The sequence below is a fragment of the Macrosteles quadrilineatus genome, unplaced genomic scaffold, assembly GCF_028750875.1.
Source record: "Macrosteles quadrilineatus isolate MER2022 unplaced genomic scaffold, UCM_ALF_1.0 Scaffold_9__3_contigs__length_116548681, whole genome shotgun sequence".
NCBI lineage: Eukaryota > Metazoa > Arthropoda > Insecta > Hemiptera > Cicadellidae > Macrosteles > Macrosteles quadrilineatus.
Window position 1 is genome coordinate 70,929,658 of NW_026542602.1, and position 14,514 is coordinate 70,944,171.

General features: G+C 36.4%; 1 protein-coding gene across 2 annotated transcripts in view; it reads left to right on the forward strand.

The window, feature by feature from the left end:
• Positions 1 to 14,514, forward strand: part of LOC129003986 (SNF-related serine/threonine-protein kinase-like) — a 35,162-nt gene that overhangs the window by 19,541 nt on the left and 1,107 nt on the right. Inside the window, exons 2-12 of one of the 2 annotated variants that reach the window (XR_008491665.1) lie at positions 1,854 to 2,052; positions 3,983 to 4,272; positions 5,405 to 5,514; positions 6,984 to 7,125; positions 7,664 to 7,870; positions 8,654 to 8,755; positions 9,247 to 9,514; positions 10,008 to 10,389; positions 11,558 to 11,731; positions 12,700 to 12,942; positions 13,696 to 13,783. Coding sequence is in view for 1 of the 2 variants with exons in the window: in XM_054432353.1 (XP_054288328.1) it covers positions 1,861 to 2,052; positions 3,983 to 4,272; positions 5,405 to 5,514; positions 6,984 to 7,125; positions 7,664 to 7,870; positions 8,654 to 8,755; positions 9,247 to 9,514; positions 10,008 to 10,389; positions 11,558 to 11,731; positions 12,700 to 12,890; positions 13,696 to 13,770 (2,133 nt within the window). In the remaining variant the exon portion in view is untranslated. The remainder of the gene's footprint in view (positions 1 to 1,853; positions 2,053 to 3,982; positions 4,273 to 5,404; positions 5,515 to 6,983; positions 7,126 to 7,663; positions 7,871 to 8,653; positions 8,756 to 9,246; positions 9,515 to 10,007; positions 10,390 to 11,557; positions 11,732 to 12,699; positions 12,943 to 13,695; positions 13,784 to 14,514) is intronic. The other variant, XM_054432353.1, reaches the window with a different exon arrangement.

The following is a 14,514-nucleotide window of genomic DNA, read 5'->3' on the forward strand; positions in this document are numbered from 1 at the left end:
CTGCAAGTCTCGGTTGCTAATTTCGCCAATGGAAGGTTATTGCCTATTATGCTGCTTGTTGCACTTCTCACCACTGGAATACTACTTCCACTTTTTAAATTGTACTGTCTTTCACTATCGATTGCCTTTAATTAATGCTGTTTAATGAAGTTAATGTGCTACTAAGTAATAATTTTAAAATCTATTGGGCACCTAAAATGTGTTAGGTAGATTTAGACTATTAGTAAAATGTATTTCTACTTTGGCTAATTTGCTGGATTTTCAAAGCAAAAGCATAATTTTTAACTTCTCAGGTTGTACTTGTAAATTAACTATAGATCTATAGAATTGTCAGAAATTCTTGAGCTATTTAAGTTATGTTTTCTTATAACCAAAATGAAAGTCGATTATAATTAGAGTTCTTAAAAAAAAGTTTGACGTCTTCTATACTTTATTTTTAGTCAGATTGGCTGTAATTAATTATCAAGGCCTAATTAAACTTTTTTTAATACCCCCTCTTGCTTTTCTTTTTTTCCCTTAAAACAATGTCTGTTTTCTTCTTATGAAGATATATCAGTTGTGAAATGCAGATCATCGTAGAGACTGAATTATATTATTTAAAATATTTATATTTTGCTCATTAAATGTAACTAGCTAGTATAACATATTCTCAATAAGCATTCCAATTCATTGTTTAAAAATATATAAAGAATGTTGGAATTGTTACATCGAGCATATAATGTAACTGTTTATGTATACAATTTATATTATTAAGATCAGTTTGGCAATTAATCATACATTTTTTATACTTGTCAAAATTGGGTAAAATACATTGTAATTTATTTTATTTCTTTTAATGTTCAAATTTTTTAATAGAAATCTGGGTGAATTGAAACTTGAGCTAATTTTCTTATGATACTCGTGAAGGAAGTCGGAATAAAGTGAGTGGGCTAATCAGTCTGAAAGCTCGAGCTATAAAAGAAAATTGCAATGCGCTGAGGCCCTTGAAACAAACCAAACACTTGTTTTTTATTGTTTGTAAGCTTGTGAGATTAAACAATCACACTAGACAAGAACTCAAGACGTTTCAGTCTCGGATTTTAGTTATTCTCTATCACACACAGGTCACTGTGTTCCTTGTGATGTTTTTATTTTTATATTTATTGCTGCAAAAATGTTTTGTTATTAATAAAGAATTTCTCTCTCTCTCTAGTCTGCTGCATTTCTGACTATGACAACTCTGCAATTTTTTTACATTTCATTACAGTAGACTCCCTCTTATCCAGACACCTTTTAACCGGACTACACTCGGCGGAAATAACATCTCTTAAACATGACAATTTTTATCAGCACTTTGGTTTAACCGGAATAAATTGGCAGGATACTGAAACGACTGTTCTCGTGGGAAAGATTTGAGACCAGTGATCAAGTGTCTAAATACAATGCTCTCCTAAATTTAAGTCAAATATGTATACATTATGCATTAAAACGGTCCGTTTTAACAAATGTCGGGGAATTTTTGGACTCAGTCCCGAAGAGTCCCAGATAAGAGGGGGTCTACTGTATAATGATTTCCAATGAGGGTGGACGATGTTCCACTGTGGCCTACTCAAATCAAGCCTTTGATTCATTTGCACTACAATATTTTAAAAGTTGGATACTAAATAAAACACTCTCACATATTTATATTTATTATAAACTTTTCTTTCATAAAATTTGTTTTTAATCGGGTAAGTTCTGGTGTTCATTTATTCGTAGTACGTTTTTACCCCCCTTAAAATTTGGTACCTTACATATCTAATTGTAAAAGATATATTTTAACATTTTCTTGACATGTTTGAGAACAAGTTGGTGACCAACAAATGGTGTTTCAGTGTCGAGATGCACAAGAGTCGCGCGGCGTCGTACGATGGCAAGATCGCAGGACTGTACGACCTGGAGGCGACGCTGGGCAGTGGACACTTTGCTGTGGTCAAGCTGGCGCGTCACGTCTTCACTGGCGAGAAGGTTGCGGTCAAGGTCATCGATAAGACCAAGCTGGACGACGTCTCCAGAGATCATCTGTTCCAAGAGGTGACAACTAGTTTATTTTCACAAAATCAATCTTTTAATTGTACATTCAATACATCGATAAAGGTTTTGTAAAAGATTAGGTGTAAATATGTACACTATCAGTGGTGTATAAATATTCTGATAATGTAGAATCAAAAATTATTTTGTGTCCAATTGATGATTTCATTGGTGTAAATACAAAAATTGTGTTCTGAATAAGTTTTTCGCCACACTACATCACAATCACAGTAAGCAGCTTCTTTCTTTTTAGACTAGAAAGTCGTTTACCGAAAGTGACCTGTAAAGTCAGCTGGAGTATGGTTAACTTAACAGTCGGTTTTGCAATAAGCTTAAACAAAGGCTATGCTACGTCCTCCTCTGCAGTGATAAAATAACCCTAATGGTTTTAAATACTGTAATAACAGGCCTACTATATTAAATTTATAGTATAGTTGAATTGGATAACAAATAGTTACAGCAACTATATTAGGGTGTGGTTTGCAGGAATAGAACTAAACACAAGACAAGAGGCGCTTAATGATGGTTAATGTTAAAAGCTACTAATTTAGTCGACATTTTGTCACTTGAATTTATGAAATAGTTTTTGGGTGATTTAACAATTTAATTTCTTCAATGCAAATACTTTTATAACATTGTAGACAAAGTTATATGTATCATCCACCATACTTTTTGAACTTAATTGTACAGTGTCAGGTTTTCAAGATAAAATTATCAATGAATGCATACTCTATAATGAAATTAGAATGCCCCACTTTGATGTAGAAACACAATTAAATGACCAGGCTTGTTTAGAGAAACTCTTTGCTTTTCAACCCAACAAATATTATTTGAAAAATTTGGGTACACATTTTAATAAGTCTGACAGTAAAAAAATCATTATTCTAAAATACATTTTAAAACTAGAAATTTGTTTTAAGTAATGTTTTTATTAATGTGTATTTAAGATTTATTTCATTGTAGGCAATGAATACTAGATCTAGATCTAATCTGTAACACAAACACAAAAGTAAAAGTAGTGTCTTTTATCCGATTAAATAGAGACAGGTTTTGAATCGTACTAAATAAAGTTAAGAGTTAACCCTGCAGCCATGTCAAATTAATACCAATACCATTACCAGTAGGCGATCATTAACCAGTTGTTAGGACAGATCTTGTCGTTTAAAACACTAAAAATAAATAATAAAACTGATATTTACATTACTAACTGCAATGGAGTATAAGCTAAGAATAAAAGCTATATAACAGTGTAAAGTGATTGAAGAAAAAACAACAAATATGCACGTATTTCTTATTTCAATGACTGTACCTACATGTTTAGACAGCTGGTGTATACAATGCTTAATCTCATACGATATTTCACCACTGTCACATTGATTTCCCCGATGAGTTTTTATAGTATGGATGGCTTCACTTATTTGTTAACAAAACTATTGAACTACCCACCATTTTAACTCTTCCCAAAGCTAATTTTGACTCCATCGGGGTTTTAAGCGAATTTCCCATATAGGAAATAAGCTGTATATGCAAGTCTAATGGTAAGACTTGCTTGTCCAATTTACTTTTTTTGTTTTGATGTCCCCAGAGGCCAAAACCACCCTCTGTTCAATATGAATATATATTTATAATTACAGCGACTACTTAAAGCCACAGCCTTCTGTAGGTCAACAAAACGAGTTACTATACTGTTAATACTGTTCGATGAAGTGGCGACCATACATAGTAGGTATTTTAAGCCAAGTATGAATGGAGATGAGTGTAGGCTGAGTGGCGCGATCTTGTAGTGTTAACAACACTTTCAACCAACGCACACAACATTGCCAAACACTTCCTCTCCACAATATTTGCCTCCTACTATTACAGGGGTTAGTTTAGTCTTAGCTTTTTGAATCTTCATGTTAATGTGTTATACTCACCATCATACTACCTACAGGTGCGATGTATGAAGCTGGTGCAACACCCGAACGTTGTGCGGCTTTACGAGGTGATAGACACACAGACCAAGCTATACCTCATACTGGAGCTGGGCGACGGAGGCGACTTGTACGACTACATCATGCGACACGAGGCGGGACTGAGCGAGGGAGTGGCGCGTGAGTACTTCCGTCAGATAGTGCGTGCCATCTCCTACTGCCACAAGCTGCACGTCGTACATCGGGACTTGAAACCGGAGAATGTGGTGTTCTTCGAGAGGGTCGGAGTTGTCAAACTGACAGACTTTGGGTGAGTTTGAAGATAATTCTAGACTTTATGTTTGTTATAAGTATTGGTGTAGTGGAGTGGGGACGCATGGGAATGATGTTACAACTCTGCATTTGCAACAAGTCCTATCGGTGACCCTTGGTTTTCAAGAGATGTGTGTAAATGTTCCCTCACTGGAAAATTTATGATTACAAATTTACTATTTACGGCTGTAGTGTCTATAATACAGGTTAAGCACCATACGTTATTGTCAATCCACAATTATTACTTGATACTCAAGTCTCCTGATGGAAGAACTGATGTGCTGTGATTGACAATTTGTTTTTGGCCTTTTTAGTTATAGCTTCACTATAAAATTTCAGAAGATGATCAATTCGTCATAAGCTCGTATGGTCAAGAGAATTATTGAAGCACGTTAAAAAACTCATTTAAACAGTAAAACTAATTGATAACCTGATTGCATACCCGACTAAAACGATTAAGGAAAGACACCAAACTGAGTTCTCGGGAGTTGAGGATGGAGCTATATCGCTCTGAAACTAGTAGTATAATAAAAGGTGGTGGATTGACCATGACCTGAGGTGCGTAACTTATATTATTGACGTTGGTTTAAACAACCTATATGTATATATGAACATGGTCATAAGTAGCATAGAAAATTTGAAAATTATCATTTCTTTATGATGTTTTCATAACAAAAATACCGTACCTACATTTCCAAATCTGGGGTTTGCAAAGTGCTACTATAGTTTTGCAATAGTTTTACTATGGGGTAATAGTTTTTCATTGGTGAGTCTGCCTTTGTTGGCATTTTTTATATAGGCACTGTATGATTTAGTATGAATTCCTTTACCACGGAAGATTCCACCGTTTATAAACATCTTTTAAAAAGGAAACAGAATATCTAAAATAGTCTGGCACCTCTAAATAAAATACAGAGAGTCGGTGTTGTCATTAAGGTCCCAAACAAAAAATTAATTTGTTTGGATAAATTCGAACAATTCCCAATAACTAGAATAATTAACCATCCACATTAAAATAATATTGCAACTCTATACCCAATCTAAATAACAAAAAAATAAGGTCCATTTTACCTATTATTGCTAGTGTAACTGGAGGTTGAATTATTTTCCTAAATCCTCGTGTTGTCCAGTTTCAGCAATAGATTCTGTCCTGGCCAGAAGCTGGAGACTTCTTGTGGATCTCTTGCTTATTCAGCGCCGGAGATTCTCCTCGGAGATTCTTACGACGCTCCCGCAGTCGGTTAGTTGTAACTCATTTAAATTGAATACCATGTCTCAATCAATCAATCAATCAATAAAATCTTTATTCAATATTAGTACTCTGTACATAGAATGGTGTCAATATTAATGAATACTAAGATACATTATAACTAAGATTGGTTAATACTAAGGCTGTCAAAACAAAATATATAGTTATATGCATGAAAAGAAAAACAGAACTAAAAACTTTCTTTACACATCATTTTTACATGGGAATTCGGAGAAAGAATATAATGTTAAATCAATAAGATATTTTTTTAGTTGATTTTTGAATTTATTAATATTTTTCTCAGATTTAATGGCTTTTGGTAACATATTATAAAATTTTGACCCCATATACATTGGCTTTTTTTCATAAAATCCAAGTTTATGTTTGTCAATGCCAATTCTATTCCTGAATCTTGTATTATAATTATGAGTATCTCCAACAAAATGAAGTTGGTCCTGACGGTTTTTCACAGAAATTATAGTTTCATAAATGTACATTGCATATACAGTCATGATACCAATTTTAGAAAAAAAGAGTTTTACCGATTCATTATAATTTAATTTTAATATAATCTGAATTGATTGTTCCTGAATTTTTAGTATTTTGTTCAAATTTTGAATGGAAGTTGCCCCATATAATGAAAGACCTATAATGTCTTGTACTTAGTTGTGGCATTTTGATAATGCCTAAGTACGCATGTGTAATATCTTTTGGAATGTTTGTTTGTGCATCTAATACTTTAGTACAGTCATGCGTCATGTAAAATTTCCGTCTTCAAGATTTGTTTGGTTTGCCGCAACATTTATACAGTGACGGTGAAATAAAAATCAAATTTATCATTAAAACTAAGTTTTATCGAAACGGGTTAAATATTACCTACTAACTCTATAATTATTCATATTTACTTCTGCTTACACACTTTGAATGGCATCATTAACATAAAGATTATCAACCTAGTATTAGTAAACAATGTCATACATTTTTAACAGTCCCGTACATTCTAAAGCAGTGAGTGTTGATTCAAGTGTGATTATCTGTTTATGCTCAGTCAATTCTCATCAGGCACAATAGCAGTAATATACCTTTTTAAAACTCTGCTTATTTAGTTGATATTATCTAATAGAGCCTTTAAAAGAAAAATTTTTTTAAACTTGACAATTGCTTATTTATATCAAATTATTAATAGAGTTAAGCTTAGTTACCTAAAAAGGTTAAGGTCTAGGGGCTAATAGATGCACTAAAAGAACACAAAACATGTCTCTGATATTTTGACCTGATGTAGGACTTTTCAAACTTGTTGTACCAAGTAGGCTTAACAACAACACACACAGTTACTTCTGATGTTTCTGTAAGTCATAAAAGGATTTCTTTTAAATCAAGGACTCTCAATACATCTACTTGGCCATGGATATATTGTATTTACATATGGTTGGTAACAGGTACCATATGATTTGTTTCAGACGTCTGGTCGCTGGGAGTCATACTGTACATGTTGGTGTGTGGCCAGGCTCCCTTCCAAGAGGCTAATGACAGCGAGACCCTCACTATGATCATGGACTGCAAGTACACTGTGCCAAGTCACGTCTCTGAAGGCTGCCGCAGGTAAACCTTGCCAGCGCTCATATGGGTTATGTCTTCATATAAAAGAGATTTTAGTCCAAAAAATGGGCTTTCAACCTTAAAATAGACCCTACATTATCCAAGTGTAAGGGCTTTGTTTAGCCCTTTTCCCGGCAGTTGTCAGAAAAGATACCAAAGCTTACTAACATTTGTCTATAAACCTGGATTGCAGGGATTTTGAATTGGCATTGACTGATAAACAAAATTGAATTGGCATGCTGATGGGTTTTTGAGTGTTACTGAAAAACAAATTCAGCAGGACCAGTGTGAATATTACCTCTTTAAACAAAGTATATGATCTTAAAAACTCTGATATTAAGGTTGCACTAGGCCTACTTAATTTCTTGCACCTTCTGTGAACTCTTTTACTCTTGCAATGAAATACCTGTGACTAGCCCTTTTGCTAATACTGCAGCTCATTCAAATAGCTTTAATTTAATTATCATTCCTATTGTTCTGGAATTGATCATAATTAAGTGTTCACACCAATGGCATTTCAATGGCACAATTATTCTTGCAGGCTGATAGGCCGGATGTTGGTGAGGCAGCCGGAGAAGAGGGCCACTCTGGAGGAGATAGCCAGTGATTCGTGGCTGGTAGAGGGAGATACGGGTCAAGACTTGTCCATGCCTCTAGTATCCAGACAACAACTGTCAGATGAGGACCATACCCTCATAGTGCAGAAGATGGTCAATGGAAAGATTGCTACCAAAGAGGAAATATTAGAGTGAGTTTATTTTAATATAAAATTATGAACCTGAAATGTTGGGGTCTGCAGGTCCCCAATATTTTTGGGTCAGGCCGGAACAATAGGTCCAAGGGTTCGGTTCAGGCCAGGAATATAATTTTCAGCTGAGCCTCAATTTCTGCGGTTGCAGCAAGTTTCTGTGAAGATTCATCACAGAAAAATGTCAATTTTGTCACAATCCCCTTTGATGTTCACAGTCTTGATCAATCAACAATGATAGTCTCGATTTTGTTTTGGCTTCTGAAGATGTTATAAAATGTAATATGACTGCAGAATACGTTCCCGATTTCACTGTGACCACGGAAGATGTTCACAATTTTGCCGTGACCACAGTGAATGTACACAAGTCCCCTCCAATGAGGGGAAAGATCATGTACAATATTATGTAAAAATGGATTGCAGTATTACAATTAATAACTTTTTCAATACAATACTTCCCACAGAAAAACTTTTACCAAAGTAAAAAAACTTGGCCCTAAACCTCTACTGAAATGTTATATTAGTGCAAAGGGATGAATAAGTTGTGGGTACTGTTTGTATTTTAACTTATGACAATTCAAATAAATTACTGTCAATAATTTAAATTCTAATCCCTTTCCTTTTAAAAAGACTGTTCTGGCTAAAGAACCAACTCTCTTTAACAAAAGTGTCGTATCACTCCCTTTCACACTTACTCTGCATTTTTATTCAGCTCAAGAATTGTGCGTTTCGTTTCGTTGTAATTCTTGGATAGAAACTCTATTTACTTGTTATTGTTTGCAGTGCGCTGGATAAAAATGAGTACAACCACATAACGGCGACCTACTTCTTGCTGGCCGAGAGGAAACTGAGGTCGCAGGAGCCGAAGCAAGTCAAGAGCCCGGGGTGAGTGGAATGATGGTCAAATGTGTTCTACCCTTGATGTGTGCTTGAGTCTGTAGATTTTGCAATTTTGATTCTTTACACAAAGAAAGCTTTTGAACGATGAATTATTTGGGACATTTATTTTTGTTGCTGCCAAACCTATCTTGCTCTTTAATAGTGAATATAAGGATGCACTTTTAGCAGTTTTAATTGTCCTGACTTAGTTATGATTAAGCTCAGATTCAAAATTATGAGTAATCTAAATGTCTGCCCCAAAAATCCCAACTTGAGGGCAATCTGGTACTTTACTAATATAGATATACATCATCTCTGTCCTAATCAGGTAGGGTCTACCTCATTTAAATTTGCTGAATTTAAACCTTTTTAATACTGAAATTACTAATTTAACGTAAAAATTAATATAGTTAATAGTAAATTTATCTTTAAAGAGCTTATCGCAGACATGTAAATTGGTACATTGTGATGATCTGTATTGGACTGACCTGTTGCAGTGTGTGTGCGCCGAGTGTGCGGGTGGACTCGTGTGAAGGTTCGACGCCGGTCGTTGCGCCTGCGCCCACGTCCGTCGGACTGCTGAGGTCGGCCGAGCGAGCGCGCAAGTGCAGCATCGTGGCGGAAGAGGAGGACGACGAAGATGACCGAGGCAGCTGCGGAAGTCACTCCTCTTTGAGCCGTCGTGGCAGCCGCAGTGAGGGTAAACTGCATCTGGCCGTGCAGGAGCTGCGGAGGGAGGCGGTACCTGTTAATATCATCACTGAGGTAGGTACCAGCTGACTCATAGTATGACAACAGTTGTAATGGCGTTTAACTTTTCTAACAGATTCTGGTTTTCATGTTAGGAGAAAAATTGACTTGTAAATCAGTAATTATGTTCAATTGGCTCACCTTTAACATGGAAATTAAGTGTCACTTTATTTACAGCCAATCTGAACAGACGTATTACTTTAGACTATCATGTCTTGTATCTTTATGTCACAGAGTTTAAAAGAATCAAAACTAAAAGAGGAAAAGTCATTTATGGTTTATATAGATGGAATAGTATCCATAAGTCAATGATTAAACTCATTGGCAGCCTCCTTTATCTCTGTGTTGAAAGTTTTTCTTTACTCCAATGTTTTAAGTTATTCTGCAAAATATCTATCCCACCCCATTTGTCTTTGTACTTGAAACTGAATGGATTTCTCTAAGAGTGTTGTTTGTTAAAACAAAACTCATCATGTATTATTCCTCCTCATGTATTATCTTTGTACAGGCGTCCACGGCACCCAGTCCTCTCCACACGTCGGGACACGCTCCAGTAAGGTCAGTCAAGACACTTCCTGCACCTCTCCCCACTGCACTCAGCTCACCTCAGATAGGTCTGGGCGAGATCTCCGAGGAAGGGAAGGAGGGGCAGGCCAAGCCCACGGGCACGCCGCGCTTCACAGCCTACGAACAACGGAGAAACAAGTTCCGCAAGACTCGGACTGCGTCGTGTAGCTCGTCTGATGCCAGTGACGAAGACTCTGAGGGGAGAAAGAAACGTGGGAGTACAAAGTCCCTACACAGAGGGAGAGATCCCCAGGATCCGGGGGGAAGTGGGGGAGGTTCCGGAGGGACAGGTGGCGCTCCACCTCCAGGGGGAAGTGCGTCAGGTGAGAGTTTGGTTTTACGTTGACATTTTCTTTACTCTCTTAATATTTTAAAGTTGATTGATCTTTACAATGTCTTCTTATAAACCTTCTCTCTGGTATGCAAGCCTTGCAAAGGGGTCTGCCGGACTTGATGCCTGTGGGCGGGGCGGCCTGTTTGTATGCTGATGATACTAATATTACCATTTGTGGAAATTCAAAAGAAAGTATTGAAGCATCATCGGTCAGTCTCTCCATCATAAAAAAATTCTTAGATAGCAAAAACCTTCTTTTAAACCCTGAAAAATCTAATTTTGTATCATTTTCTACAAAACAATACAAAAACAAATTAAATCCAGACATAATCTTAGAAGATTATAAATTACAACAGGTAGAACATACAAAATTCCTTGGTTTAATAATTGATTAAAATCTAACCTGGGACAAACATGTTGATCATGTTATAAAAAAAAATGTCTTCAGGAGTATCTGCTTTAAGACAAATGTATAAAGTTTGCAGCTTAAAAACATTAATATCAATATATTATGCCTTAGTTCATTCTAATTTAGCTTATGGAATCAGTATATATGGAGCAACTACATCAAAAAACTTAAAACGGATTTTATCGTACCAGAAAATGGCAATTAGGGCAATGTTTAATTTGAAAAGGAAAGATTCGGTAAAACATATTTTTACCGATCTTGGAATACTAACTGTTCATGGACTATATATCTTGGAAACTATTATTTATGCAAAAAATATTACAAAAACTCAGGTATCAAACAAAATTAGTCACAATTATAACACTCGTTCTCAATCTCAAATTGATAGACACAATCTAGAATTTTATAAAAAGAAAACAAAATTCACAGGAAATAAATTTATGTCCCATCTTCCAAAAATACTTCTAACTGAAAATGATACAAAAAAGTTTAAAAATTGTCTGAAACAGTATTTGATTAAAATTGCCCCTTATTCTCTTGAAGAGTTTTGGGAGAACAAATAAAATAAATATTCTGTCTTATTTTTAGTTCTTAAATGTAAAACATTTTATTTTGTAAGATCTGACTCTATTCCTGTACAATTGTACTTAAATGAATAAAGGATATTTTGATTGATTGATTGATTAACGTTAAATTTTAAGATGTGTTTAAAAATGTTGTTATTGCATGTATGTAACATGTTGTGTAGGGGGAGCAGGTAACTTCCCGCCAGCCAGTAAGGGTCTAGGAGGTGCTGGACCGGGCCAGGGAGGCCCCACCCAAGGTCATCGCCAGTGTCTCAACAGCCGTCACCGTCGCAGGGCCGGGGAAACACGACTCAGGGAGAGTCAAAGTCTAAACAGGATTACTGAGGTTCAGGAAGGTTAGTGTCAACTACCGAGTCAGCATAACATCAGTTCAGCCATAGACTAGCCAACACAAGTAGACTCCTCATCCCATTGTAAATTTTGAAGCTCGTTTTTCGTGTCTAGTTCATATCCGGTGACAATGTTTGCTAGTGTCAACAAAACTTTGTTTCTATTATTTTAGGGTTAATTTAACACTTATACCGAAACCCTACCCAGCCTGACGCTCACCGAAACCCTCGGTCTGTGAGATCCCATTTGAAAATAATGGACCCCGCTTAGAAACACAGAATCCGAAAGCCTGGGTCTGTGAGACCCTGCTTTGAAATTCACTAACGCTGGACTTTTGAGACAGGCATGATATGAACAGACAACCTGTCAAGGTCACGGCACCCACGCAAACAAAACAAACAATATATCAACAGGTAGGGGAGGAAAAGGGGGGAGGTATTGGGGGAATGGAATCCCCCTAGTTAACAGTGTTGCCAACATGTGTTTGTAAAAATTCCCATGGGCCTGTCAGACCGGGGTTTCAGTATAAGTGTTAATGATTTGTGCGTTATTGCTTGGTTATATAACTAGAGGATCAGTTATTAAGTATGATTAGATCGTTTTATTTGGTTAAACGAGGTTTTTAATGACTGAAATATCAAGAAAGAAATTGTAAACAAAAAAGGACCTCTACAGTGTACCAGACAGAACTAACAAACTATCGTCAGCTGTTCCATAAGAATGAGAACGCTACCAAAGTTTTATCTATGGTTCAGCTATGGAGTTATTGTACTGGACCTGATCTATGGCTCACAACACCTTTATCACTGGATAGCCTCAATACATCTGCTACAAACTTCCTTTCAGTAGGATGTTTTTGATTGATTACAAGGCATAAGTTTATTTTAAACAGTGTGAATCAAAACGTGATATTTATCAGGAACTTGGTTACAGATTGTGTAGTGTGTAAATTAATGTGTCACCATGTTTGTAGGAGAGCCGCCGGTGTCGCCCAAACTGCCGCCCAGCCCTGTAGAGCGTGATGCTGCAGAGGTGAGGAAACACCAGTCCAAGCGTAACGCTCTCATCGGCCGATACCTCAGTCTGCAGCGCAAGCTGTGCGTGTGGAGCCGCGGCCGTGTACGCAAGGACATCAACCAGAACCTCGGCTCTGCGGCAGTCGCGGTACGTGTCATTGACTTCAGTTCTAGAGGTTGAGTTCATAAATGTCGCAAAGGTTAGTCTGTTTGGGGAAAAAATGTTTAGGAATACAATAAGAGAGGTAGCGGATATACAACTAACCCAAATAATAAACATTCCAGAGAATCGAGAGAAATTAAAAATTCACTTGACAATTTACTTGATATTTCGCCGCACAAAATAGTATTAGAATGCTATAAAATAAAATAATTTATTAAAAAAATTTTACATCAGTTACTTACATCAATTGATGTCTTGTTAATTTACAATGTCTAATCTACTATAGTTCGGCTGCTTAGAATGCGACCTGTGCGCTAATGCTAACCAATGCCAGAGGAGGTCGCTTTCTAAGCAGCCGAACTATAATTTGGTTACCAAAAAATTGACCAAACCAAATACTTCTATTAACACATGTTCTACACATTTGAATACAATTGATACTCCAACATATACATCAAACCTATTCTTGCTTCTCTGCAGCCTTCTACCATAGACTAACCAACACAAGTAGGCTTCTCATCCCATTGTAAAATTAGAAGCTGTTTTTTGTGTGTAGTTCATGTTGGTGACACTGATAGCTAGTGTCGACAAAATTTTGTTTCTATTATTTTGGGGTTGATTTCATGATTTGTTCTGAGAACTAACAATATAATTGGCTTCAGCTGATAGGGATGACAAAAAATCTACTAAAGGAGAACATTTCATCTTTATGCTATTTCCCTAGTAAAATACCAGTTTCATGTGTTGTGTAGCAGTCGGTTTATTTAACTTTTGTTGATTTATGATTCAGGTTGCAGCTTCCATCGGGATGTGTCACCTGCATTCTCACATGGGAGGTGATACCAAATGCTGCAATCTCTGCTGACACAATATTAACGGTAAGTGCATCTTGTACATTCATGTTAGTTATCACTGTAAAGATAAGATCATAAGATGACAACAAGCAGTAACAATTCATTATATTTAGTTCAAAATTTTTAGGCGGTTTAAGGGTAAGAAATCTATCCCCTCCGCTTGGCCCTTACTTCTAAAATAATAGCTCAACAGCTGATTAAGCAGCATACATTAAATACAAAAAAAGTGTGGCATACTGTGATGCACACATAGGTGATTTGGTCATGTGATTTATGATCCTAACCAAATCGTTCATGTTGGAAACGAGAACTGGACACATTATTTTAAACAGAGGAGACAATTTACCGCAATTCACAGGCCCCAAGAGCCAGCTTTGATGGTTGTTTGATTAATTAAAGCATTTTTATTACAGAAATATCCTAATCGTTCAACTTATGGAACATTTAATATATAGGTCAACCGGACACAACGTGAACTAACATTTGAATAAATAACCAATAATAAATTACCGAATAAATTACATAGGGAATTTTGACTACATGATCTGAAATTAGATATTAATTAATTATCTACTACTACTCTACAACACAATACCTCGGGGGGACTTCCCCCATATCCCACGTAGCTATCGAACCATGTCGGCACCAACCCCGGGACAAGACAGCGTGCTTACTACGATTAACTGACTCACCTGCTCGCTGCGCATGCGCAAGCGGATCCTAGGATTGAGGCTGGTATTGTTGATGGGGCATTT